The sequence below is a fragment of the Pristiophorus japonicus genome, chromosome 10 (genome assembly GCF_044704955.1).
Source record: "Pristiophorus japonicus isolate sPriJap1 chromosome 10, sPriJap1.hap1, whole genome shotgun sequence".
Classification (NCBI taxonomy): domain Eukaryota; kingdom Metazoa; phylum Chordata; class Chondrichthyes; family Pristiophoridae; genus Pristiophorus; species Pristiophorus japonicus.
In genome coordinates, this window is record NC_091986.1 from 142099841 (window position 1) to 142125821 (window position 25981).

Below are 25981 nucleotides of genomic sequence, written 5' to 3' on the forward strand. Positions count from 1 at the left end.
TGAATGGTGACAGATTAAGAAAAGGGGAGGTGCAACGAGACCTGGGTGTCATGGTACATCAGTCATTGAAGCTTGGCATACAGGTACAGCAGGTGGTTAAGAAAGCAAATGGCATGTTGGCCTTCACAGCGAGGGGATTTGAGTACAGGGGCAGGGAGGTGTTGCTACAGTTGTACAGGGCCTTGGTGAGGCCACACCTGGAGTATTGTGTACAGTTTTGGTTTTTTAACTTGAGGAAGGACATTCTTGCTATTGAGGGAGTGCAGCGAAGATTCACCAGACTGATTCCTGGGATGGTGGGACTGACCTATCAAGAAAGACTGGATCAACTGGGCTTGTATTCACTGGAGTTCAGAAGAATGAGAGGGAACCTCATAGAAACGTTTAAAATTCTGACGGGTTTGGACAGGTTGGATGCAGGAAGAATGTTCCCAATGTTGGGGAAGTCCAGAACCAGGGGTCACAGTCTAAGGATAAGGGGTAAGCCATTTAGGACCGAGATGAGGAGAAACTTCTTCACCCAGAGAGTGGTGAACCTGTGGAATTCTCTACCACAGAAAGTAGTTGAGGCCAATTCACTAAATATATTCAAAAGGGAGTTAGATGAAGTCCTCACTACTCGGGGGATCAAGGGGTATGGCGAGAAAGCAGGAAGGGGCTACTGAAGTTTCACGTTCAGCCATGAACTCATTGAATGGCAGTGCAGGCTAGAAGGGCTGAATGGCCTGCTCCTGCACCTATTTTCTATGTTTCTATGTCTGCGTTCCTCAAATTCTGCCCTCTTGAGCATCCCTGATTATAACTGCTCAACCATTGGTGGCCGTGCCTTCAGCTGCCTGGGCCGTAAGCTCTGGAACTCCTTACCTAAACCTCTCCGCCTCGCTTTCCTCCTTTAAGACGCTCCTTAAAACCTACTGGTTCTTCCGCAATTTCTTATGTTGCTCAGCATCAAATAATTTGTTTTGTCTTATAACACTCCTGTGAAGCACCTTGCGACATTTTACTACATTAAAGGCATAATATAAATACAAGTTGTTGTTATCAGTTTAATCTTGTCCTTTACAGCTTTCAACAAATTGTGTTCAGACTCAAAATCTTATGCTGAAGGCTGTAAACGGTTGTCATCCCATCACTTGTTTGAATACACCCCTGCAATGCGATCCATCAGTACGGTTGTACTTGGTGTTTCAACACAAGGTTCAGTAAATCAGTAAACTGAACTTTCAAATAAAGATCCAATCATGACAGGAATTTTTTTTGCTCTTAGATGTGGGTAGTGTTGGCAACACCACAGTTTATCCCTGTCCTTTATATCCAGAGAACATGGTAGTGGGCTTTTCCTTGAACCACTGTGGTTCTTGTGATGATGTTGATCCCATAATGTGGTTAGATAGGGAATTTCAGGGTATTGACCAAGGAACGACAAAGGAATGGTGATACTATCGACAGGATGCTATCAGGATGGAATGTGGCTTGGAGGCAATGGCATGCCCATGATTTTGCTGTTCTTGCTGGTAGAGGTCATGGCGAAGGAGCTATCTAATCAAGACTTGAGTTGCTGCAGTGCACCCTGCCGATAGTATATACTACAACAGCAGTGTGTCTGTAGTGAAGGGGGTGGATATTGAGTCGCGTGGTAAGGGCAACAATCAAGTAGATTGCTCGGTCTTGGATGGTGTTGTGCTTGGAGTGTTGTTGCAGCTACACCTATCCAGGCAAGTGGTGAACATGACATCATGACTTAAGAGCTTTAGATGGAGATGGAAGGGTCGGCTGAGCTACTAATTATCTAGTTTCTACCCTGATCACTCCTGACCCCTAGGATGTTGGGAAGCTCAGGTATGTTTTACTGCGTTAAAGGTCTTATATAAATGCAAGCTGATGTTGTGGTATTGACTTCATAATATTGTCGTGGTAGTGACTGCATAATATTATTTATCATATCTCACTGCAGAACTGATCATTCGAATCAACTATTCAACTGGGAAAAGTAAAGTTCCCAAGCCCCTTTCTCTAGAAGACCGATGCTGTGGTATAATTCATCAGCTCTCCATCAACTGCTCAAATGGACCTTCATGTGTAATCCCATGCTGCCAGCAATGATAGAATCATAGAAGTTTACAGCACAGAAGGAGGCCATTTGGGCCCATCGTGTCTGTGCCAGCCAACAAGAGCTATCAAGCCTAATCCCACTTTCCAGCTCTAGGTTCATAACCCTGCAGGTTATGGCACTTCAAGTGCACATCCAAGTACTTAAAAAAAATATGGTGAGGGTTTCTGCCTATACCACCCTTTCAGGCAGAGAGGTCCAGATCCCCACAACCCTCTGCGTGAAGGAATTTCCCCTCAAATCCCCTCTAAACCTTCTACCAATTACTTTAAATTTATGCCCCCTGGTTGTTGACTCTGCTAAGGGAATAGGCCCTTTTTATCCACTATATCTAGGCCCCTCATAATTTTATATATCTCAATGAGGTCTCCCCTCAGCCTCCTCAGTTCCAAGGAAAGCAAACCCAAACTATCCAATCTGTCCATATAGCTAAGATTCACCACTCATGCCAACATACTCGTAAATCTCCTTTGTACCCTCTCCAGTGTAATCACGTCCTTCCTGTAATGCGGTGACCAGAACTGCACGCAGTGCTCCTGCTGTGGCCTAACCAGTGTTTTATACAGTTCAAGCATAAACCCCCCCCCCCCCCGCTCTTGTATTCTGTATGGCTTCTTGACCACCTTATCTACCTGACCTGCTACCTTCAGGGATCTGTGGACATGCACTGCAAGGTCCCTTTGTTCCTCTACACTTCTCTGTATCCTACCATTTAATGTGTATTCCCTTTCCTTGTTAGCCCTCCCCAAATGCATTACCTCACATTTCTCCAGATTAAATTCTATTTGCCACAGTTCTGCCCACCTGATTGATATCTTCCTGCAGTCTACAGCTTTCTTCATTATCAACCACACAGCCGATTTTAGTATCATCTGCAAACTTCTTAATCATACCCCCTATATTCAAGTCTAAATCATTGATGTATACCACAAAGGCAAGGAACCTAGTACTGAGCCCTGCACTCAGTACGAGTGGAGAGCATCAAATGAACCTGATCCTGCCCTCAACCAACATCCATATATGCATTTTCCAATTAGAATCAGAAGACAGATCAGCATTGGGAACCCAAAGTCACCCCCCCAATTCCACAATCACTTGTAGCATGGTAAAACTGATCTTAAAGTCCCATATTTGCTGAGATTAACTGATTCAGTATAAACCAAGGAATGGACCTAGGACCTTCCATGTCTGTTTGGCTCAATACCATACCAGATGATGCATTTACTCAGTCATCTGAAACCTTGATAACTCAAAAATCTAATCGAACAGAGAGGTTGAAATGACTGTCTTTTATGGTACCAGTTATTTGATCCCTACAACTCACTCTGGCTGGACATTTCGGTTTTATTATTAGCATCCAGGAGATCACCCCACCCAAAAAAAGGTCCGGAGGCTAATGGAAAACAGAATTCTAACGGTATAATGTGGTACTTCAAAAGTCTTCTGCAAAGTATGTAATGTCCCACTTTAGCTCCAATCGATTTGAAAGAGCCTCAATGTTTTTCAAGAGAACCGTATACAATCGCTGACCTAGTTATGTTAAAAAGCAACAAAACTATTAAAATGGGCAATCTTCTGACACTTACCAGTCGATTGAATTTCCGAGATATCTGATGAAAGTCTGCCAGTATGAGCTAGTCTCTCACTAGAAAACATTAACGCACGAGTGTTAAAATAATAAAATGACATTATTTCCGTTTCAATCCTTTAGCTACAATAAAATGCAACAACTCTGGTTTCAGAGAGCATTTTTCGTGATGTACAATTCAAACTATGAGAAATGCATGCAGACACTTCGTCTTTTATGCTGCAAATTATTTAGTCGGAACGGAATAGACCGTGCATAATAGACAGGAGCAGGAAGGCAAGATAGCAAAAACAATTATTTAATACGATAATTATTTTTATAAACAAAGTCAAGTCAACAAAAAAGTTCTGGACAATTTGACTGCGTTTTGTATCTTAACCTTTTCAGGGAACTGATTCCCAACCTCCAGACCAGCATTTACCGCTGGGCCTACACAACAAAAAAAAGGCAAGCTTCAACTAGAAATGAATTCCCTCATTTAAAAAAAAGAGCATCCTAAATAACATTTAAAAAAATTTAACTCTTTCCGCAATTCGAATGATGGTGACAAACTGCGCAGTTTGCAAATGGTAAGAAAGAAGAGAACCCCGGCCCTCAAACCCTCTCCCTTCCCAGCCAGAGCGGGGGCTTTGACAGGCTTCGTCCGCCCAAATGGTTCACAATAACGCGATTGCCAGGGGAGATTGTTTAAAAGAAATGCTAATCAGCTTCGGCGGGGCCTTCCTCGACTGGGTGCATGACCTGGATTCACATTAAAAAAAAGTTACAATAAGATTTCGCGCTGAGTCGCCGCCAGGATCTTTAATTTAACAATCGAGGGTTAAATGTTCCATCGATTTCTGCTCGCTACAAAATCTCTTGACACTTAACTCCTGAGGAATTAACCCCCACCCACCGGGTTGGCTCTAACATTTTATAAGGAATTGGGTCAGTTTCAAGTATTTGGGGCTCTGTCTGTCCCTCACCTCCTGACAAAGAAATCGCACTTTCACTGCGTGAAGCCGCCGCGCAGCTGATTCACCGCCTCTTCCTCCCCAGAAACAGCAGTGAATAGGCTCCCGGGGAGGGGAAGGGAGGAGAGGCAAGTTTGCACACACCGTCGATGCGATAGCAGCAGATCCTGAGCCACAAGCCACCGACACCCCGAGTCAAACTACTAATATGGGGGCCGAGGAAACCCCCGGTCCCGGGCAGGGAGAGCACCGTGAGCGGGTTAAACCCCCGCACTGTGCGGGCGATCCCCGCTGCGCATCGCCACTCGGAGGTGCGGGGAAATCTGGGGCACTCTCATCAATCGAGACTGGGGCTCTGAGGGCATGTCCCGGATCAGGTCGGGCCCCCTTCCCGATTACAGGTTCAGATTTATTTCAAAAAGGAGCCGCCGGCTCCGCCGCGGATTATCAGCACTGACCGGCCCGAATAGCAGGAGTGTTCGGCGCAATGAAAGCGCTGCTGCCTGCACCTGCCAGTCCTGCCCTCCGCTGTTGGGCTGCCGAGTACGGACTGGCTGCGGCCCCAGCCCCGGCTCCTCCTCCCTCACACCCGCACTGTCTCCGCTGCCTCAGCAGCTCGCTCTCGGGAACTCAAACACCGGCACGACGACTGCTTCCGGGGCCAAACGAAGACTGGGGTCAGCTCATCCATCGCACCTGGGGGGGGAAAAGAGAATGAACAGGGTCTGAAAAAAGTACGACGGATTGCACATTACACACATTGTACGGCTTACACCGAATATGAAACGTCAAATAAGCCACAAGACGGAGCGGTTCTTTGCAAATATTGTTCTGCTGCAATGAAACAAACACCCCGAGGATGAGCCCCCCCGCTCTGGAATCCTCACTGTGAAACGCAGGGTTTGGCTCGCCTGAGCTGCGGAGGCGGAGTCGCGAGTGTGAGTTCAATGTGCAAATCCCACCACACGCTCTTACACCGACCGCATGGATTCCGGGATTGTTTCTTTCATTTGTCACTTATTGGCACACTTTCATTCGTGGTTTTAGTCACACAAACAATAATATTCCCAGCTGCCTCCTCCTCCTCTGAATCACGGCCTTTCTGCGCGCTGCGTGTGGACGGCACCGCCAAGCTAAACGCGAGGCTGTCGTTCCAACCGCCGGCAAAATCCCTTAAAGGGACAGCGGCCGCCTGGCACTGCACTACGTGCTGCTCCGGTGCTGACAGACTGTGTTTGTCAGGCCCTTTAAAAAAACGCGCAGTGACGCACTGCTTCCTCGCTGTGCGTCATTTCCGGAGCCTAGTGCGGTTGCTGTGTCGGGTAACCGTGGACGCTCTGCGTTGCCAACAACGCGGGAGGAGCTAATTGTGGTCGGGTCAACACGCCAGGCCACAGATCAGCTCCACGCAGCGCTTCTTGCTGTAATCTCTCCCCACATTTGGTGAGCTGTGGTTTTCTTTGAAGCGATAAAGCGGCGATGTTGAGATTTGTTCGGTCGGCACTCGGTCATGTCCCGTTGCTGTGCCGGGAGCTGAGCCCATTGTCACTTGTGTAGTCTCCGACCATGATGCTAACGGCCGGGCGCGCCTGAATATGACCGAACTGTAGCCTGCATTGTAACCGCTGGAGTATCTGCTGGATTTCTCTACTCACAGAACAACATACGACTTCTGTTGAGGCGAAACGGTTCAATGAACACACTTATCTCGTGTCTTAATGTAGAGTGGACGAATGCTGGCTCATTTGAGTAATTTCCAAAAAGAGTGATTAAGTGGAAGGCGAGGAATGTAAGTGACAACCCTTGCCCCTCACATCCGCGCCCCCCCCCCCCTGAAAAACAAAGGTGTGAGATTGAAGGGAGGACATTTTTGCAAGTTCATAAACCAGCACTGCAGGGATATTTAATCTAACGCTGTAGGGCTAAAAAGTAACACGATTCTTACCCCCTTATTAATACGTCTGGTGTGTGTGAGCAGAGTTTGGAAAAGTGTGAGAAAATACTTTGTGGGAGTAACAGAGATCCAGGTGTTCAGATACATAATGTCCAAAGAGTGCAAATGGAGGTCGATAAAATTATGAAAAGAAGGCCAATAAAATTCTGGATACCATAAAGATGCATATGGTATCGGAATAAAGAGATTTTGATACAATTTGGGCTCTCGTTATAGAAAATACACGAAAGTCATAGAGCCTATAGTGGATTCGCTGCGATGCTGTTAGGAATGGGAAACTATAGTTCTGGGGATAAAGTTGAGATGTTGAGACCATCTGCACTGGAGTAGAAAAGGCTAAGAGGAGATTTAATAGAAGTTGTTAAAATCATGAAGTGTTTTGCTAGTAAATAGAGAAAGGGTTTTTCATCTGAGGACTCCATGACCAGGGACTATTGATTTAAAATTCTCACGAAGAGTGAGGAGAGATTAGGAAACGTTTCTTCGTGCCCAGCTGTTCGAGCATGGAATGCTTTGCTGCAGGGAGTAATTGAGTCAGAGACCATTGCATCTTTTAAGGGAAAAGCAGATAAGTATTTTAAGCAGAGGAAAATATAGGCAAGTGAAATTAGTCTTGCTCTAGCAAAGAACAGACACAAACAAGATAGCCAAATGGGCTCCTTCAGTCGTTCTATTCAATTAAATGTTGCCAGGCTGCTTTTAACTTCTAACATGCATTTTAGTTTTCAGTAACCTTTATCGGCACTTAGTTAAATCATGGCCTCTTGAAACATTTGAGGAAAAATAATTTTTGTTCAGAGAACATAACATTTTTTAAATTATATAAAATACACGTATACTTTACTTTTAATTTTACTGATTTAAATTAAAGTTTTGTTAGTTCCCCTCAAAATTTATTTCAAGTTTCTGCATCAGTAGTTGATTGAACAGCACTTGTTTGTGTTGATGAGTCACTTTTTGACCTCACTCAGCTACAAATCTAAATGCTTGATATAAGACTTGAGTTTGTTCAGGTAGCAATATCAACCAAAGCAGGAATAAAACAAGCTTGCATTGTATTATTTTTAAGTTTTTATGTTCAAAACTAATCTGAACTTTTATGCAATTCTTTTAGAAGTCAATTATTATAGTATCTACCTTTGAAATTCGATATTCAAATTGTGCGAGTCATATAGGTCTTATTTATTTATTTGTTTCCAATTTTAAGTATTTTGTTGCTTTCTCCCTTTTAGTTTCTCTGTTATTTAACAATCCCTCACCAAGAAGGCAGGAGGAGGATGAGTTCCCAGGCCACTCTGTTATTCTCAAGCTAGCTGCAAGGAAGTACATGAGAATGCCTTTAGTTGACTTGTCTGTTAAGGTTGCTTCACTGACCCCTTGAGAGTCGCTTCATCTCTACTTTGTGGAATAGCTGAAAATATGCCACATATGCACCTTCTTAAATGTGATCTATATCATGACTTAAAAAAAAATCTGAAGTAATGTAGCTTATTTAAAATGATTTACTGTTTGATATTTAATTTGTTGTAAAAAAATTGAAGAGCGGTTTTGCTGGAGAAAATCTGGATATTCTGAATCCAGGATTATCTCAAGTCAAATTTGTTTCTCTGATATACAATAAGTTCCTGTCCAATAATTGCATACAACCACAAAAGTTTACAGCACAGCAAACAATTAGCAATCTTGTTGTGCGAGACCCTTTGGGGAAGAGTGACCATAATATGGTAGAATTCTTTATTAAGATGGAGAGTGACACAGTTAATTCAGAGACTAGAGTCCTGAACTTAAGGAAAGGTAACTTGAGACATGAATTGGCTAGAATAGACTGGCGAGTGATACTTAAAGGGTTGACGGTGGATAGGCAATTGCAAACATTTAAAGATCACATGGATGAATTTCAACAATTGTACATCCCTGACTGGAGTAAAAATAAAACGGGGAAGGTGGCTCAACCGTGGCTAACATGGGAAATTAAGGATAGTGTTAAATCCAAGGAAGAGGCATATAAATTGGCCAGAAAAAGCAGCAAACCTGAGTACTGTGAGAATTTTATAATTCAGCAGTGGAGGACAAAGAGTTTAATTAGGAGGGGGAAAATGGAGTATGAGAGGAAGCTTGCTGGGAACATAAAAACTGACTGCAAAAGCTTCTATAGATATGTGAAGAGAAAAAGATTAGTGAAGACAAATGTAGGTCCCTTGCAGTCAGATTCAGGTGAATTTATAATGGGGAATAAAGAAATGGCAGACCAGTTAAACAAATACTTTGGTTCTGTCTTCATGAAGGAAGACACAAATAACCTTCCGGAAGTACTAGGGGACCGAGGGTCTAGTGAGAAGGAGGAACTGAAGGAAATCCTTATTAGGCGGGAAATTGTGTTTGGGAAATTGATGGGATTGAAGGCCGATAATCCCCAGGGCCTGATAGTCTGCATCCCAGAGTACTTAAGGAGGTGGCCCTAGAAATAGTGGATGCATTTGTGATCATTTTCCAACAGTCTATCGACTCTGGATCAGTTCCTATGGACTGGAGATAGCTAATGTAACACCACTTTTTAAGAAAGAAGGGAGAGAGAAAACGAGTGATTATAAACCGTTTAGCCTGACATCAGTCGTGGGGAAAATGTTGGAATCAATTATTAAAGATGAAATAGCAGCACATTTGGAAAGCAGAGACACGATCGGTCCAAGTCAGCATGGATTTATGAAAGGGAAATCATGCTTGACAAATCTTCTGGAATTTTTTGAGGATGTAACTAGTAGAGTGAACAAGGGAGAACCAGTGGATGTGGTGTATTTGGACTTTCAAAAGGCTTTTGACAAGGTCCCACACAAGAGATTGGTGTGCAAAATTAAAGCACATGGTATTGAGGGTAATGTACTGACGTGGATAGAGAACTGGTTGGCAGACAGGAAGTAGAGAGTTGGGGTAAACGAGTCCTTTTCAGAATGGCAGGCAGTGACTAGTGGGGTGCCGCAGGGCTCAGTGCTGGGACCCCAGCTCTTTACAATATATATTAATGATTTAGATGAAGGAATTGAGTCTAATATCTCCAAGTTTGCAGATGACACTAAGCTGGGTGGCAGTGTGAGCTGTGAGGAGGATGCTAAGAGGCTGCAGGGTGACTTGGACAGATTAGGTGAGTGGGCAAATGCATGGCAGATGCAGTATAATGTGGATAAATGTGAGGTTATCCACTTTGGTGGCAAAAACACGAAAGCAGAATATTATCTGAATGGCAGCAGATTAGGAAAAGGGGAGGTGCAATGAGACCTGGGTGTCAAGATACATCAGTCATTGAAAGTTGGCATGCAGGTACAGCAGGTGGTGAAGAAGGCAAATGGTATGGTGGCCTTCATAGCGAGAGGATTTGAGTATAGGAGCAGGGAGGTCTTACTGCAGTTGTACAGGACTTCGTGAGGCCTCAATTGGAATATTGTGTTCAGTTTTGGTCTCCTAATCTGAGGAAGGACGTTCTTGCTATTGAGGGAGTGCAGCGAAGGTTCACCAGACTGATTCCCGGGATGGCAGAACTGACATATGAGGAGAGACTGAATCGACTGGGCCTGTATTCACTGGAGTTCAGAAGAATGAGAGAGGAACTCATAGAAACTTATAAAATTCTGACGGGACTGGACAGGTTAGGTGCAGGAAGAATGTTACCAATGTTGGGGAAGTCCAGAACCAGGGGTCATAGTCTAAGGAAAAGGGGTAAGCCATTTAGGACTGAGATGAGGAGAAACTTCTTCACTCAGAGAGTTGTTAACCTGTAGAATTCCCTACCGCAGAGAGTTGTTGATGCCAGTTCATTGGATATATTCAAAAGGGAATTAGATATGGCCCTTACGGCTAAAGGGATCAAGGGGTATGGAGAGAAAGCAGGTAAGGGCTTCTGAAAATCCAAATACACCACATACCTGGTTTATCTTTCTCTCCCTTATTGAACAATTGTCAGATTGGCTATTCTCCCCAGTTAGCACTGTTCTATTCTAATAGCGGATCCGTTGGTCAGGATCACGGCTTGATGTCGTCGTGGAACAGGCGGAGAATGATGACAAACTTTTGTGGGCAGCCAAATCTGAGAAGGACGCTCCATAATTCCTCACGCCTTCAGTGTGCCGGTGTAGCCTTTGGTCGCCTGAGGAAGAGAGTGTTTGAAGACCAGGACCTCAAACCTGGCACCAAGCTCATGGTCTACAGAGCAGTGGTGGTACTTGCCCTCCTATATGGCTCAGAAACATAGACTATGTACAGCAGGCATCTCAAAACACTGGAGACATACCACTAACGCTGCCTCCGCAAGATCCTGCAAATCCATTGGCAGGATAGGCGCACCAATGTTGGTGTCCTCGCTCAGGCCAATATTCCCAGCATCGAAGCACTGATGATGCTCGATCAGCTCTTCTGAACGGGCCACATCACCCGCATGCCTGACACGAGACTCTAAAAACAAACGCTCTACTTGGAGCTCCGACACGGCAAGCGAGCCCCATGTGGGTAGAGGAAACGCTTCAAGGACATCCTCAAAGCCTCCTTGAAAAAATGTAACATCTCCACCAACACCTGTGTATCCCTGGCCCAAGACCACCCAAAGTGGAGGAAAAGCATCCGGAAAGGCGCTGAACACCTCGAGTCTCTTTACTGCGAGCAAGTTGAAGCCAAATGTCGACAGCGGAAGGAGCGCGTGGCAACCCAGCCACCTGTTCCTTTAGCCACCATTTGCCCCACTTGTGACAGAGACTGTAGGTCCCGTATTGCACTCTTCAGTTACCTGAGAACTCATTTCTAGTGTGGAAGCAAATCATCCTCGACTCTGAGGGACTGACTATGATGATGATGATTCTGATAGTTTAAATGCCTCTCATCCCCTTGGGTAGTCCCTTGCTCCATGGTACCTCAATGTTGTCCAACATTAACTATCTATTGATTAGTTCCAGTAACTCGAGTTCCCAGCTTCTGTGAGTCTTGTCTCCCTCTGCTGTCCAGTGGATAGTTACCCACTTCTCTCTTTCTACACTGTCCTTGTGTGGTGAACTGTTTGGTACTGTCTTTTGAGTGACTACATTCTGAAGAATACAGTCTAGAAACTAATGGTCCTCTTCTCCAAAGTGTGACGGATTCAGATTCTCTTGACATTTAGTGCAAATTTGTTGCCGCTGAATGCACTAAGAATCTATAATGGCCCACATAATTGCATTCTACACACATCATGAAGGTTCCCTGAACTGCCATCCATTGGCCCCAAGTTTCCACATGATTTGCTCCTGATTTTTAGGAGCAACTGGTGTAGAACGGAGTATCTTAGAAATCGGAATTCTCGACATTTAGTTTGCTCCAGTTCTAGTCAGTTAGAACAGTTTCACTTTGGAACAGAATTCTTTTTTCAAAAGGGGGCGTGTCCGGCCACTTACGCCTGATTTCAAAGTTTCGTGAGTGAAAACTTACTCCAAACTAACTTAGAATGGAGTAAGTGAAGATTTTTGTATGCTCGAAAAAACCTTGTCTACACTTTAGAAAATCAGGGGTAGGTTACAAATTAGGCGTAGGGAACGAGGTGGGGGGGGGGGGTCGGAGGGGGGGAAGGGAAGTCATTAAATTCTACAATCAATCCTTAGTTATACTTATACAAATAAATCCAACCTGAATAAAAATTTATAAGCAAAGAACAGATTAAATAAACCATGTTCCTACCTGTGTGAAAGTGCTTCAGGCAGGCCTTTCATGTTGGAGACAGGCAGGGGTGTGGCGTCAGTGTCTCAACGGCAGCGGCAGCAAGCTTCGAGCTGAGCTGCAGTGCTTGAGGCAGGCCTTCATTCTCTTCGTGGCTGGCGCGAAGAAGCAGCACCGGACGGACCCGAGGCCATTCGGCCATGAGATATCAGCGGCGTCAGTGGCTGGCCGGCAGCCGAAGAATCAGCGGATCGATGTGAGGCCATTCGGCCATGAGATATCAGCGGCGTCAGTGGCTGGCCGGCAGCCGAAGAATCAATGCAGGACACACGCAGCTCATTAAGGTTTTTGAGGCCAATCGGCCACGCTTTAGGGGCGGCGTCAGTGGCTGGCCAGCAGCCAAAGAATCAGCAGCGGACGGACGTGAGGCCATTCGGCCATAGGATATCAGCGGCGTCAGTGGCTGGCCGGCAGCCGAAGATACAGCAGCAGCCGTCGAGCTGTGAGGGGGACTGAGGCCATTTGGACAGGGAGAGGCAGCCACATCGACAGTTTTATATTTAAATTTGCAGAATGGGTGCTGCATTGTCAACACCATGTATTATTGCAAAGTTGAATTGGCACTCTTATTTCTCCAAACACACAGTCCTTAATTTGCATGCACCAATGCAGCACCGGTTCTGCAAGTTTAGCAGTGAAAAGCTGAACTCACTGATTTCAGCAGGTGATTTATTCAGCAGTGCTGCTAAAAGCACTCCCTCACACACAGAAATATTAAAAAAAATTAAATTACAAGCCTTTGCAGGGGTCCAAGAAACAAATCTTCACTTTTTCTGCAATATTTTAAAAAATGGGCGAGTGCCAATGTTTGTGAGAGACTGCGCGTGCGCACACGCTCCAACGCGCACGCGCAGGGTTGCCGGCACCACGAAGGCTAATTTAAATTTTACCCGCCCCCTGCTACTTAGAAAATCGGCGCGAGTGTTAGGCTCCGCCCCCTGCTGCGAAGAGCACGCCACGCCAAGCAGACATTGAGCTCCAAGGAGCTCGAGAATATCGGACTTTTTTTTAGGCGCAATTTTCGGCGCGAAAACCAGGCGCCCAGCTCGGAGGTGCGCCGTTTTCGCCGCGGGACGAAACTTGGAGCCATTGTTTCTAACCGAAAAAATGTAGATCATGTTGGCACTAAAATATCGCAAGAATTGAACTTGGGGGAAAAAAAATCTTGCTTAATGGCATCTCAAATTGTCCTGCCCCCAAGAGTGTATTCCTGCTGGGGCTAAATTCCATGCTGCGCTGCTCCACTGGTTTCTTGCAACTTGAGATTACTACATCAATACAAACATGTTTGCTTCTTTTAAAAAGTCTACAGTGTGAAGTTTTGCATAAAAAGACATCGCCTCAGTCACGTTTTAAATTTAAAAGGGACTATGTTTCATTTGTAACTTGTCTAATGTGACCGATTTAAGAACTCCAGGGGCTTAATTTCTCCAATGGCTTAATTTCGAAGGGACTTTTACTGTTGATCTAGAGCCTGCTTGTCACAGAACGAAGATTCATTTCTGGCTGATTAAGGACAGTTTTGTGATTTTAAAATATTTTTTGTTAGAACTAAAATTCAGGAGCTTTGGGTCAAATAGGCCATGGCGATCTTCTATTTTCTGACTCAATTAATTTTTATAGGCAATAAAATTCTGACTTTGTCACATCATTAAAACAAAATGTTTTTCTTTTTAAGGGACAACATGCCTGCCAGTCTAGAAGATCCGAGAAAAATTTTCATCCTCAGAACAGCAGGAAATTATTTTGGCTTTTCTCCTTCAGATTCACTCATTTCATCACTTGGCGACAGATGGGAATTGAACAGCTTTCTAGATGATGGCAATGTATTTGTTATCTCGTTACAGAAATCTGGTGATCAGCTGGTTATATGTAATCAGGTATAAATTAAGATTTTTTTTCATAAATCATAGATTGAATTAACTAGTGTATATTTAATAGTGAAAATATGTGTCTGGAATTTGCGGGTGGGAAGAATGGCGAACTAACTGTTTGAAACTGGTCGCAACCTCAGGATGTAGCGCATGTGCATCTGAACATGGAAATCTTGAAATAGCGGTCAGTCATTCACTACTCTGACACTGGCATTTGCTATGGCCCCATGCCATAGCCAGCAATCGGTGTAATCTGTGAAATCAGTGAAGCTGATGAAAATTTGGGCTTTTCTGTGGTAATATCGCTGTTAAATACCCCATTAAATGTTGGGGCTTGTTGGATTAGGTGCAATTGTAGTTTTAACAACGTATTGACCAATGTTCCTTCTAAGAGCGGCCACGCAGCTGTCTGCCGGTCACATGCAGTTCGGGACCGTTTTTTCCAACATTAACTTTCACGCACTCGTGAAACTGTAAATGGGCTGTGCAGCCCGTTAAATGGGCTGTGTACCCCCACAAAAAATTAGGGGGAACATTGGTATTGACTGCTAAACAAATGCTGTGGCTCTGAAAAACGAATTTTAATTTTGTGGAGTGTTAAATTTCTCCATTATGATAAATTACAACTTCTAAGAAACTTTCACCATTTTTAAAAACATTTCTTTCAGTTTGTTCATGATACTTCAGGTTCTACATTATCCCCATGAGAGTGTCCTCTTTGTTTTGCTCTCTAACATTTTTTAAAAGTCCGGATAAAGTCTGGTTCCCTGTCTGAGAATTTTGCAATGTGATTTGCTACTTAGCTTGTTGACATCATAGCAGATCGCACTAGGGAATCCCCATTATACTGCGCTGAAATCACTTGCATGTCAAAAAAGGCAAACTTCTTGCCACAGATCTCTGTGGGCAGCTTTCTTTGGGGCCAGTGGTGAACACCCTTGCTTGTAAAGCGAGTAAATTGAATTTCAATCCATAAATCCGCAACACAAAATATTCACGTAATTTAGTGCAGAGTTGTCAACCTCACTTTTAAGAGGCTGAAGTGTCTTCTATGGGAAATGGTACAGTGGGTTGTGTTCTTCTGAGGTTGAGTAAAGCATATTGGGCTCAAATTTGGCCAGGAGTTGCTCCGTTTTTTTTTTGAGCGACTTGATTTTTCTGGAGTATCTTAAAAATCCCCATTCTGCACATTTAATTTGCGTCCGTGTAAGTGAGTTAGGATTTTTTTTAGTTTCGTTTTTTTTTCAAAAGGGGCCGTTACCAGCCACCTACACCTGTTTTGGCCATTTAAGCCAGTTTGGATAGCTAATAGTTGCTCCAAACTAACTTAAGCCAGCGTATGTGGCCACTTGTGGCCCGCACAGAAAACCCTTGCGGAGAGTTAAGAAATCAGTGCAGGTAAGTACATTCTAAAGCACCAAGCACTAAACAAAGCACAAAAATAAGCATTCAATCACAAATAAAAAATACAAAGAAGCTGAGAGGACCTGCACCTAGCACCAAGACTTACAAAGCACAAAACAAAGCACAAAAAGTAATAAGCAATTAATTAACAAATAAAAAATAGAAGGAACCCTGCACCTAAAGCACCAAGACCAAAGTAATAATCAAATCAATCAATAACAAATAAAAAATAGAACTCCTACCAAAACACGGCCCGGGAAGGCAGCGGGCCGCCGATGAGGAAGACCATACGGCCAGGGATACGGGCGGCACGCTTCAGCCCTTCCCACTCAGCCTGCAGCACACTCTCACAGATTCTGGGGACGAGGAGCTACTGCGTATGCGCACGCACTCTAGCGCGCATGTGCAGAGGTCCAGGCACTATTTTCATTGCCTGGACCTGGCTCCGCCCCCGAATCCAGTGACCACGCTACGCCACCATCGAGGAGAGGCTGGGGAGCGGCCAAACTAAGCCTGAAGATTTTTGGAGCACTTCGAGGCGGACAAAAGCGGCGCACCTCTGGTGGGTGCGCCAGAAATCTGTACTGGTCAAATTCTACCCCGTTGTTAGGGCAGAGGGAAAAGAGCTTTGCTGTCTATTTAACTCGTGCTATATTTTACCTGGGAGTGCTTCATGGCCCTGCTGGGTAACAAATGAGAAGGCTGTCCCATTCCCCAGCACTGGTATTACTTAACATGTCAAACATAAATTTTATCAGAAATTCAAGTTTTTTTTTCAAGTTATTTAATTGGACTCTCTTATTCTGTATATTTTTGTTTATTTTTTAGGTGATGCTGAATATTCTTATTTCAGATCTGAATGAGATGATAATGTAGTAATTGGTTAGGACGAGTTACTGTTGCTGATTTATAAGAGCTGAATTACCATCAACAGAGAGATAGTCATCAACATAGGAGCATGTATTTTGCTTATGCAGTTAATCTCCCTCCCTATGTTATAAATCAGTTCTCCTGTTGGTGGAATACCTGGGAAAATGCTTTATAACTTTTTTTTAAAAGATCTCATTTGGGGGTGATATTCCTCATAACAAAAAAAATTAGACGATCTGTTTTTCTCTGTCACGCCTCTCCACCACCGTCCAGCTGGGTGGGACTGCACGCGCCTGGTTCCATTTTTATCTATCTAATTGTAGTCAGAGAATCACTTGCAATGACTTCTCTTCCCATTCCTACGTTGTTACCTCTAGTGTCCCTAAGGATCTATCCTCGGCCCCTCCTATTTCTCATCAGTTAGCCTAACATTTGTCATTGGGAAAATGCTGGAGTCCATTATTAAGAAAGTAGTGGCAGGACATTTAAAAAATCATAATACAGTCAAGCAGAGTCAGCATGGTTTTATGAAAGGGAAATCATGTTTGACAAATTTGCTGGAGTTCTTTGAGGATGTAACGAGCAGGGTGGATAAGGGAGAACCAGTGGATGTGGTGTATTTGGATTTCCAGAAGGCATTCGATAAGGTGCCACATAAAAGGTTACTTCACAACATAAGAGATCACTGGGTCGGGGGTAATATTATAGCATGGGTCGAGGATTGGCTAACGAACAGAAAACAGAGAGTCGGGATAAATGGGTCATTTTGAAGTTGCCAAACTATACTTAGCTGGGTATTTGCAATCTATATTAATGACTTGGATGAAGGGACCGAGTGTAATGTAGCCAAATTTGCTGACGATACAAGGATAGGTGGGAAAGCAAGTTTGTGAAGAGCACACAAAGCATCTGTAAAGGGATATAGATAGGTTAAGTGAGTGTGCAAAAATTTGGTAGATGGAGTATAATGTGGGAAAATGTGAGGTTATCCACTTTGGTAGGAAGAATAAAAAAGCAAATTATTATTTAAATGGGGGGAGAGACTACAAAATGCTGCAGTACAGAGGCATCTGTGGGTCCTTGTACATGAAACGCAAAGTTAGCATGCAGGTACAACAAGTAATTAGGAAGGCAAATGGAATGTTCGCCTTTATTGCAAGGGGGATGGAGTATAAAAGTAGAGAAGTCTTGTTACAACTGTACAGGGCATTGATGAGACCACACCTGGAGTACTGCGTACAGTTTTGGTCTCCTTATTTAAGGAGGGATAAGAACATAAAAACATAAGAAATAGGAACAGGAGTAGGCCATTTGGCCCCTCAAGCCTGCTCTGGCATTCAATAAGATCACAGCTGATCATGGATTCAGCTCCACTTCCCTGCCCGCTCCCACAGCCCCTTACTCCTTTATCGCTCAAAAATCTGTCTATCTCCACCTTAAATATATTCAATGACCCAGCCTCCACAGCTCTCTGGGACAGAGAATTCCATAGATTTACAACCTTCTGAGAGAAGAAATTTCTCCTCATCTCAGTTTTAAATGTGTGGCCCCTTATTCTAAGACTATGTCCCCTAGTTTTAGTTTCCCCTATGAGTGGAAATATCCTCTCTGCATCCACCTTGTCGAGCCTCCTCATTATCTTATGTTTCAATAAGATCACCTCTCATTCTTCTGAACTCCAATGTGTATAGGCCCAACCTACTCTACCTATCCTCATAAGTCAACCCCCTCATCTCCGGAATCAACCTAGTGAACCTTCTCTGAACAGCCTCCAATGCAAGTATATCCTTCCTCTTAAATACAGAGACCAAAAGTGTACGCAGTACTCCAGGTGTGGCCTCACTTAATACCCTGTACAGTTGTAGCAGGGCTTCTCTGCTTTTATACTCCATCCCCCTTGCAATAAAGGCCATTTCCCTTTCATGATTACTTGCTGTACATCATACTAACTTTTTGTGTTTCATGCACAATGACCCCCCAGGTCTCTCTGTACTGCAGCACTTTGCAATTTTTCCCCATTTAAATTATAATTTGCTTTTCTATTATTTCTGCCAAAGTGGAAAACCTCACATTTTCTCACATTATACTCCATCTGCCAAATGTTTTCCCACTCACTTAGTCTGTCTATATCCCTTTGCAGATTTTTTGTGTCCGCCTCACAATTTGCTTTCCCACCAATCTTAGTGTCATCAGCAAACTTGGCTACATTACACTTGGTCCCTTCATCCAAGTCATTAATATAGATTGTAAATAGTTGAGGACCCAGCACCGATCCCTCAGCACCCCACTAGTCACTGTTTGCCAACTGGAAAATGACCCATTTATCCCAACTCTCTGTTTTCTGTTAGTTAGCCAATCCTCTATCGATGCTAATATATTACCTCAACCCCGTGAGCTTTTATCTTGTGCAGTAACCTCTTTTGTGGCAATTTATCGAATGCCTTCTGGAAATCCAAATACACCACATCCACTGGTTCCCCCTTATCCACCCGGCTCGTTACTTTCTCAAAGAGCTCCAGCAATTTTGTCAAACATGATTTCCCTTTCATAAAACCATGCTGACTCTGCTTGATTGAATCATGCTTTTCCTTAATAATGGACTCCAGCATTTTCCCAACGACAGATGTTAGGCTAGTTAGTCTATAATTTCCTACTTTTTATCTGCCTCTTTTTTAAATGGGGGCGTTACATTTGCGGTTTTCCAATCCGCTGGGACCGCCCCAGATTCCAGGGAATTTTGGTAGATTACAACCAATGCATCCACTTTCTCTGCAGCCACTTCTCATAAGACCCTAGGATGTAAGCCATCAGGTCCAGGGGACTTGTCTGCCTTTAGTCCCATTATTTTACCTTGTACTATTTCATTAGTGATAATTCCTCCCTCCCTATAGCCCCTTGATTATCCACTATTGGGATGTTTTTAGTGTCTTCTACCGTGAAGACTGACACAAAATATCTGTTCAACGTCTCTGCCATTTCCCTGTCTCCATTATTAGTTCCCCAGTCTCATCCTCCAGGAGACCAACATTTACTTTCGGCAGTGTTTTTTCCTTTTTATGTACCTGTAGAAACTCTTGCTATCTGTTTTTATATTTTGTGCTAGTTTACTGTCATTATCTTCCTCTCTATTATTTTTTAGTCGTTCTCTGCTGGCTTTTAAAAATTTCCCAATCCTCTGGCGTCCCACTCGTCTTGGCCACATTGTATGCCTTTGTTTTTTACTTTGATACCCTCCCTTATTTCCTTAGTTAGCCACGGATAGTTATCCCTTCTCTTACCAGTCTTTCCTTCTCATTGGGATATATTTTTGTTGCAAGTTATGAAATATCTCCTTAAATGTCTGCCACTGCTCATCAACTATCTCATACTTTAGTCTATTTTCCCAGTCCACTTTAGCCAACTCTGCCCTCATACCTGCATTATCATATCTGGATATACTTGCATTGGAGGCAGTTCAGAGAAGGTTCAGTCGGTTGATTCCTGAGATGAAGGGGGTGTCTTATGAAGAAAGTTGAGCAAGCCTATGCTCATTGGAGATTAGAAGAATGTGAGGTGATCTTATTGAAATGTATAAGATTCTGAGGGGGCTGGACAGGGTAGATGCATAGAGGATGTTTCCCCTCATAGGGGAATCTAGAACTAGGGGGAATAGTTTCAGAATCGGGGGTCGCACATTTAAAATGGAGATGAGGAATTTATTTTCTCAGTGGGTCGTGAATCTTTGGAATTCTCTATCCCAGAGAGCTCTTGAGGCTGGGTCATTGAATATATTTAAGGTAGAGATATTCAGATATTTGAACAATAGGGGAGTTGAGGGGTTATGGGGAGCGGGGGGGAAAGTGGAGTTGATGCCAAGATCAGATCAGCCATGATCTTGCTGAATGGCAGAGCAGGCTCCTGCTCCTATTTCTTGTGTCTTATGTTATCGAAATGCTGCCTCTTGGTGACATCATCCGAAAACACGGCATCAGTTTCCACATGTACACTGATGACACACAGCTCTACCTCACCACCACTTCTCTCGACCCCTCCATGGTCTCTAAATTGTCAGACTGCTTGTCCGACATTCAGTTCTGGATGAGCAGAAATGTTCTCCAATAAAATATAGGGAAGACCGAAGCCATTGTCTTTGGTCACAAACTGCGTTCCCTAGCCACCGACTCCATCCCTCTCCCTAGCATCTGTCTGAGGCTGAACCAGACTGTTTGCAACCTAGGTGTCATATTTGACCCTGAAACGAGTTTCCGGCTACATATCCGTGGCATAACTAAAACTGCCTATTTCCACCTCTTAAAATTGCCCGTCTCGCCCCTGCCTCAGCTCTGCTGCTGAAACCTTCATCTCTGCCTTTGTTACCTATAGACTTAACTGACTACTCCAAAGCACTCCTGGCTGGCCTCCCACATTCTACACTACGTAAACTTGAGGTCATCCAAAACTCGGCAGCCCGTGTCCCAACATCACCCCTGTGCTGGCCAACCTATATTGGCTCCCGGTTAAGCAATGCCTCGATTTCAAAATTCTCATCCTTGTTTACAAATCCTTCCATGGCCTCGCCCCTCCCTTTCTCTGTAATCTCCTTCAGCCTCACAACCCCCCTGAGATGTTTGCTCTCCTCCAATTCTGCCCTCTTGAGCATCCCTGAGTGGCCCTGCTTTCAGCTGCCTAGGCCCCAAGCTCTGGAACTCCCTCCCTAAACTTCTCTACACCTCTTTCCTCTAAGACGCTCCTTAAAACCTACCTCTTTGACCAAGCTTTTGATCATCTGCCGTAATTTCTTCTTGTGTGACTTGGTGTCAATTTTATTTGTTTTGTCTTAAAACACTCCTGTGAAGTGCCTTGGGACGTTTTATTATGTTAACATAGAAACATAGAAAATAGGTGCAGGAGTAGGCTATTCGGCCCGTCGAGACTGCACCGCCATTCAATGAGTTCATGGCTGAACATGCAACTTCAGTACCCCATTCCTGCTTTCTCGCCATTCCCCTTGATCCCCCTAGTAGTAAGGACTACATCTAACTCCTTTTTGAATATATATAAATATAAGTTGTTGGAATGAAAATTGATTTCTCAGAAATTCACTTTGAAATCCAAATTTTGCTGCAATATTGTTAGTGGGTTATTAATTATTGAGAATAACAAGCATTCTCTCATTTTTTCATTATACGAGTCCTCATTCTTTAAAGGTTCGGCCAGAGTCATCTTTGATACATTTTTATAGTGACTTATAGAATCAATGTGTAAATTACTAACTCATCAGCAAAATATTTGTAATTAATCAATATTTTCTGTCACCTTTTCACAAAAATTGAAAAAAGTTATTAAATGATCTGGTGTTTCAGTGTCAATCAAGGACAAACATTACACAGATTAATATCAAAATTATATCACAATGCTAAGGTTAGTTGGGCTATGTATATCATGTGATTGAACAAATTTATCTGTTCTAAATTTCTCTTGTCTGCCAAAATTGCTCACTATTCTAGACTCATTCTGAAATGCAAAGATAAACTTAGGCTTCTAGTCTTCACTACTAACCATCTTCTTGAACTCCTTTCCCCTGTCTCCTCCACCCTCATCTCCAATAACAAGTCTGATGAGCTCATGGACATCTTTGTCTCCAAGTTTGAAACCATCCATTCAGCTGCCTCTGCCACTTCCCTTCCTTCCCCTAGCCCACCGGGCCAAACTTCCCCTAGCCCCCCTGCCCTAGCCCTGAACTCGCATCATTCTCCAGTTTATCTCCAATCTCCCCTCATGACTTCTCTGCGCTCATCTTGTCCATGAGACCCACTTCCTACTCCCTCTACCCTATTCCCAACAAACTGCTGACCACCCAACTTCCCTTTCTGGCTCCCATGTTAACTGACATTGTTAACGGTTCTCCCTCCAATCAGGTTTCTGCCACATCAAAGTCACAAATTACATCCTTTGTGACTGTAACAAAGGTAAACTAATCCTCCTCTTGCTTCTTGACTTGGCTGCAGCCTTTGACACAGTTAACCACTCCTTGGCGACATCATCTGAAAACACACCGTCAGTTTCCACATGTATGCTGCCGATACCCAGCTCTACCTCACTACCACTTCTCCCGATCTCTCCACGGTCTCTAAGTTGTCAGACTGCTTGTCTGACATCCAGTTCTGGATGAGCAGAAATTTTCCCTAAATATTGGGAAGACCAAAGCCATTGTTTTTGGTCCCCGCCACAAACTCCATTCCCTAGCCACTGACTCCATCCCTCTTGTTAACATCTGCCTGAGGCTGAACAATACAGTTCGCAACGTGGTATCTTTCTTGACCCTGAAATGAGCATCCGACCACATATCTGCGGCATAACTAAGACCACATATTTCCATCTCCATAACATTGCCCGTCTCCGCCCTTGCCTTGGCTCATCCACTGCTGAAACCTTCACCCATGCCTTTGTTACCTCTAGACTTGACTATTCCAATGCACTCCTGGCTGGCCTCCCACGTTCTACCCTGCGTAAACTTGAGGTCATCCAAAACTCGGCTGCCTGTGTCCAAACTTGCACTAAGTCCCGTTCACCCATCACCCCTGTGCTTGCTGACCTACATTGGCTCCCGATTAAGCAATGCCTTGATTTCAAAATTCTCATCCTTGTTTTCAAATCTCTCCAAAGCCTCTCCCTCCCATTCTCTGTAATCTCCAGCCCCCCCCCTTTCCCCGGAGACATCTGCGCTCCTCTAATTCTGCCCTCTTGAGCATCCCTGATTATAATTGCTCAACCATTGGTGGCCGTGCCTTCTGTTGCCTAGGCCCTAAGCTCCGGCATTCCCTGCCTAAACCTCTCTGCCTCTCTTTCCTCATTTAAGATGCTCCTTAAAACCTACCTCTTTGACCAAGCTTTTGGTCACTTGCCCTTATGTGGCTTGGTGTAAAATTTTTTGTCTTGTAATACTCCTGTGAAGTGCCATGGGACGTTGTACTACATTCAGTGCACTATATAAATACAAGTTGTTGTTATTTGTCATTCTATCTTTATCTAATCTACCTACCCCATCTACCTATTTAATCTATCATTAAAAGTTTTGCGATGGCATGTTTGCCTGTAGGATGTGAAGCATGTGGATTAGCTGAAATTTCATAATAACGAAAAATCAAACAATGAAAGAATAGTTAACCACTCAAACACACACTTTAGAATAGATTTGTTTTATGTCTGGTGGGATCAACATTGCTGGTGCAAATTAGGAATGCGAGGACTGGGAAGTCTTCAGCTGGCCGAAAGTGCTCTTGTACAAAATGTCTGATAGTTTTTATAACCTCTGATTCATTAAAGCAAATGAAGTGAAGAGGATTTACTTGATGGAGTGATCTCAGGCTAGGAATGTGTTTTGTCTCAGCTTGCCTTTATAAAATGGTTGATAAAAAGGTGAGTATTTAAAACTGTGTTGTTGTGGTTATCATTACTGCAATCAACATTTTTTTTCCAGGGTTTGTTCTCAAGATATGGGTGATGCTGGCAAGGCGCACTTAATCCCTGTCTCTAGTTGACCTGTGAAGGTAATGGTGGGCATTCTGCTTGAACTGGTATAATCCTAGTGTGATGGTGCTCCCACAATAGTGTTATGCTGGGATTTCAAGGATAACGACCCAGTGACAATGAAGGAATAGTGATATAAAACTAAGTCAGGATGGTGCATGACTCAGGTGTTCCCGTGACCTTGGTGCTTTTGTCCTTCTTGGTGGTGGAAGTTTTTTTGTAGATGATGGAAAGGCTTTGGGGAGAAGGAACGTGAGTCACTCGCCGTAGAATACCCAGCCTTTGACCTGCTCTTGTGGCCACAGTATTTTTGTGGCTGATCCAGTTAAGTTCCTACTTAATGGGGACCCCAGGATGTTGATGGTGGAGGATTCGACAATGATAATGCCATTGAATATTAAGGGGAGGTGGTTAGACACACTCTTGTTCAAGATGGTCATTGCCTGGCAGTTGTGTGGTACAAATGTTACTTTGCTACTTATTAGCCCAAGCCTGGATGTTGTCTCAGTCTTTGGCCGCAGACTGCTCCATTATCCGAGGACTTGCGAATGGAACTGAACACTGTGGTCACCAGCGAACATATCTATCTCTGACGTTATGATGGAGGGAGGGTCATTGATGAAGCAGCTGAAGATGGTGGGGCCTGGGACATTGCCCTGAGGAACTTCTGCAGCGATGTCCTGGTGCTGAGATGATTGGCCTCCAACAACCACAGCCATCTTCCTTTGTGCTAGGTATAACTCCAGCCAGTGGAGAGTTTTCCCCATTGACTTCAATTTTACTACTGATCCTTGGTGCCACATTTGGTCAAATGCTGTCTTGATGTCAAGGGCAGTCACTCTCACCTCACACCTGGAATTCAGCTCTTTATTTTCTATTTTGCTCCATGGCTGTAATGAGGTATGGAGTCCAAACTGAACTTCGGTGATTATTGGTGAGTAAGTGCTGCTTGATAGCACTGCTGATGACGCCTTCCATCACTTTGCTGATGGTTGAGAGTAGACTGATGGGGCTGGATTGGATTTGTCTTGCTTTTTGTGGACAGAACATACCGAGACAATTTTCCACTTTGTCGGGTTGATGCTACTATTGAAGGAGAGGGAGATGCTGTTGATGTAACTATCGTGAGTTGCTGCAGTGTGTCCTGTTGATCATTCACACTGTAGCCACAGTGTGCTGGTGATGGGTATTAAATCCAGTAGCTAGGTGCTGATAAAGAAAGAAAGCAAATTGCTCTGTCTTGGATCTTGAATCTGAAGTGCTTTTCTCAATTTAAGTGTCTGAACAACAACAACTTTTATTTATATAGCGCCTTTAATGTAGTAAAACATCCTAAGGCGCTTCACGGCAGTGTTATAAGACAAAACAGATAAATTTGACACCGAGCCACATGAGAAGAAATTACGGCAGATAAAGGTTTTAAGGAGCATCTTAAAGGAAGAAGGAGAGTTAGAGAGGCGGAGAGGTTTAGGAGGGATTTCCAGAGCTTAGGGCCCAAGCAGCTGAAGGCACGGCCACTGATGGTTGAGCAGTAACACCAGTGGCAGGTCGGGGCCACAAAAGGAGTGGCGAGCGGAGGCCCTGGGAGTAGCGTGGAGACCCCGACCTGCGTGAGAACACCAGCCTCAGGTCGGGGCCATAAAAGGAGCGGCGAGCGGAGGCCCTGGGAGCAGCGTGGAGGCATACCATTTCAGGGCGCAGCACGAGCTGCGACGGCAGCAAAGAGTGATGTCATCAAGGTCCAGTTCGGAGATTGGCGCATGGGCAGATACAGCAGGAGCGACAAGGTCGGGGAGAAGGAGTGGTAAGAGATTGTGGAGGGACGTGATCGGGGCCCAGGAGAGGTGTGAGTTCGGGGCCAGGGGCCCAGGGGCAGCATGGGCCAGCCCACAGTGTGATGTCTCCATTTGCCACTGGACCAAGACCTAGCTCTGTCAAACCCATGTGGTGCCTGGTGTGCAACGGCCACCACACGTTAATAAAAATCCA

The 25981-nt window shown here is 44.2% G+C and overlaps 2 protein-coding genes across 8 annotated transcripts in view; one reads left to right on the forward strand and one right to left on the reverse strand.

The window, feature by feature from the left end:
• The window catches only part of dcun1d5 (DCN1, defective in cullin neddylation 1, domain containing 5 (S. cerevisiae)), a 35916-nt gene extending 30029 nt beyond the window's left edge, over window positions 1-5887 (reverse strand). The window contains exons 1-3 of one of the 5 annotated variants that reach the window (XM_070892149.1): window positions 5627-5887; window positions 5110-5347; window positions 3697-3755 (exon numbers count right to left, since the gene is read on the reverse strand). The gene's annotated coding sequence lies outside the window, so the exon portion shown is untranslated. Of the gene's footprint in view, window positions 1-3696; window positions 3756-5109 lie in introns of all 5 variants that reach the window. The other 4 variants (XM_070892148.1, XM_070892146.1, XM_070892147.1 and 1 more) reach the window with 4 other exon arrangements.
• Window positions 5888-5973: 86 nt separating this feature from the next.
• The window catches only part of dync2h1 (dynein cytoplasmic 2 heavy chain 1), a 994370-nt gene continuing 974362 nt past the window's right edge, over window positions 5974-25981 (forward strand). For 2 of the 3 annotated variants that reach the window (XM_070892150.1, XM_070892151.1), the window contains exons 1-2: window positions 5974-6440; window positions 14014-14215. In XM_070892150.1, coding sequence (XP_070748251.1) covers window positions 6439-6440; window positions 14014-14215 — 204 coding nt within the window. In that variant the 5' untranslated portion in view covers window positions 5974-6438. The remainder of the gene's footprint in view (window positions 6441-14013; window positions 14216-25981) is intronic. The other variant, XM_070892152.1, reaches the window with a different exon arrangement.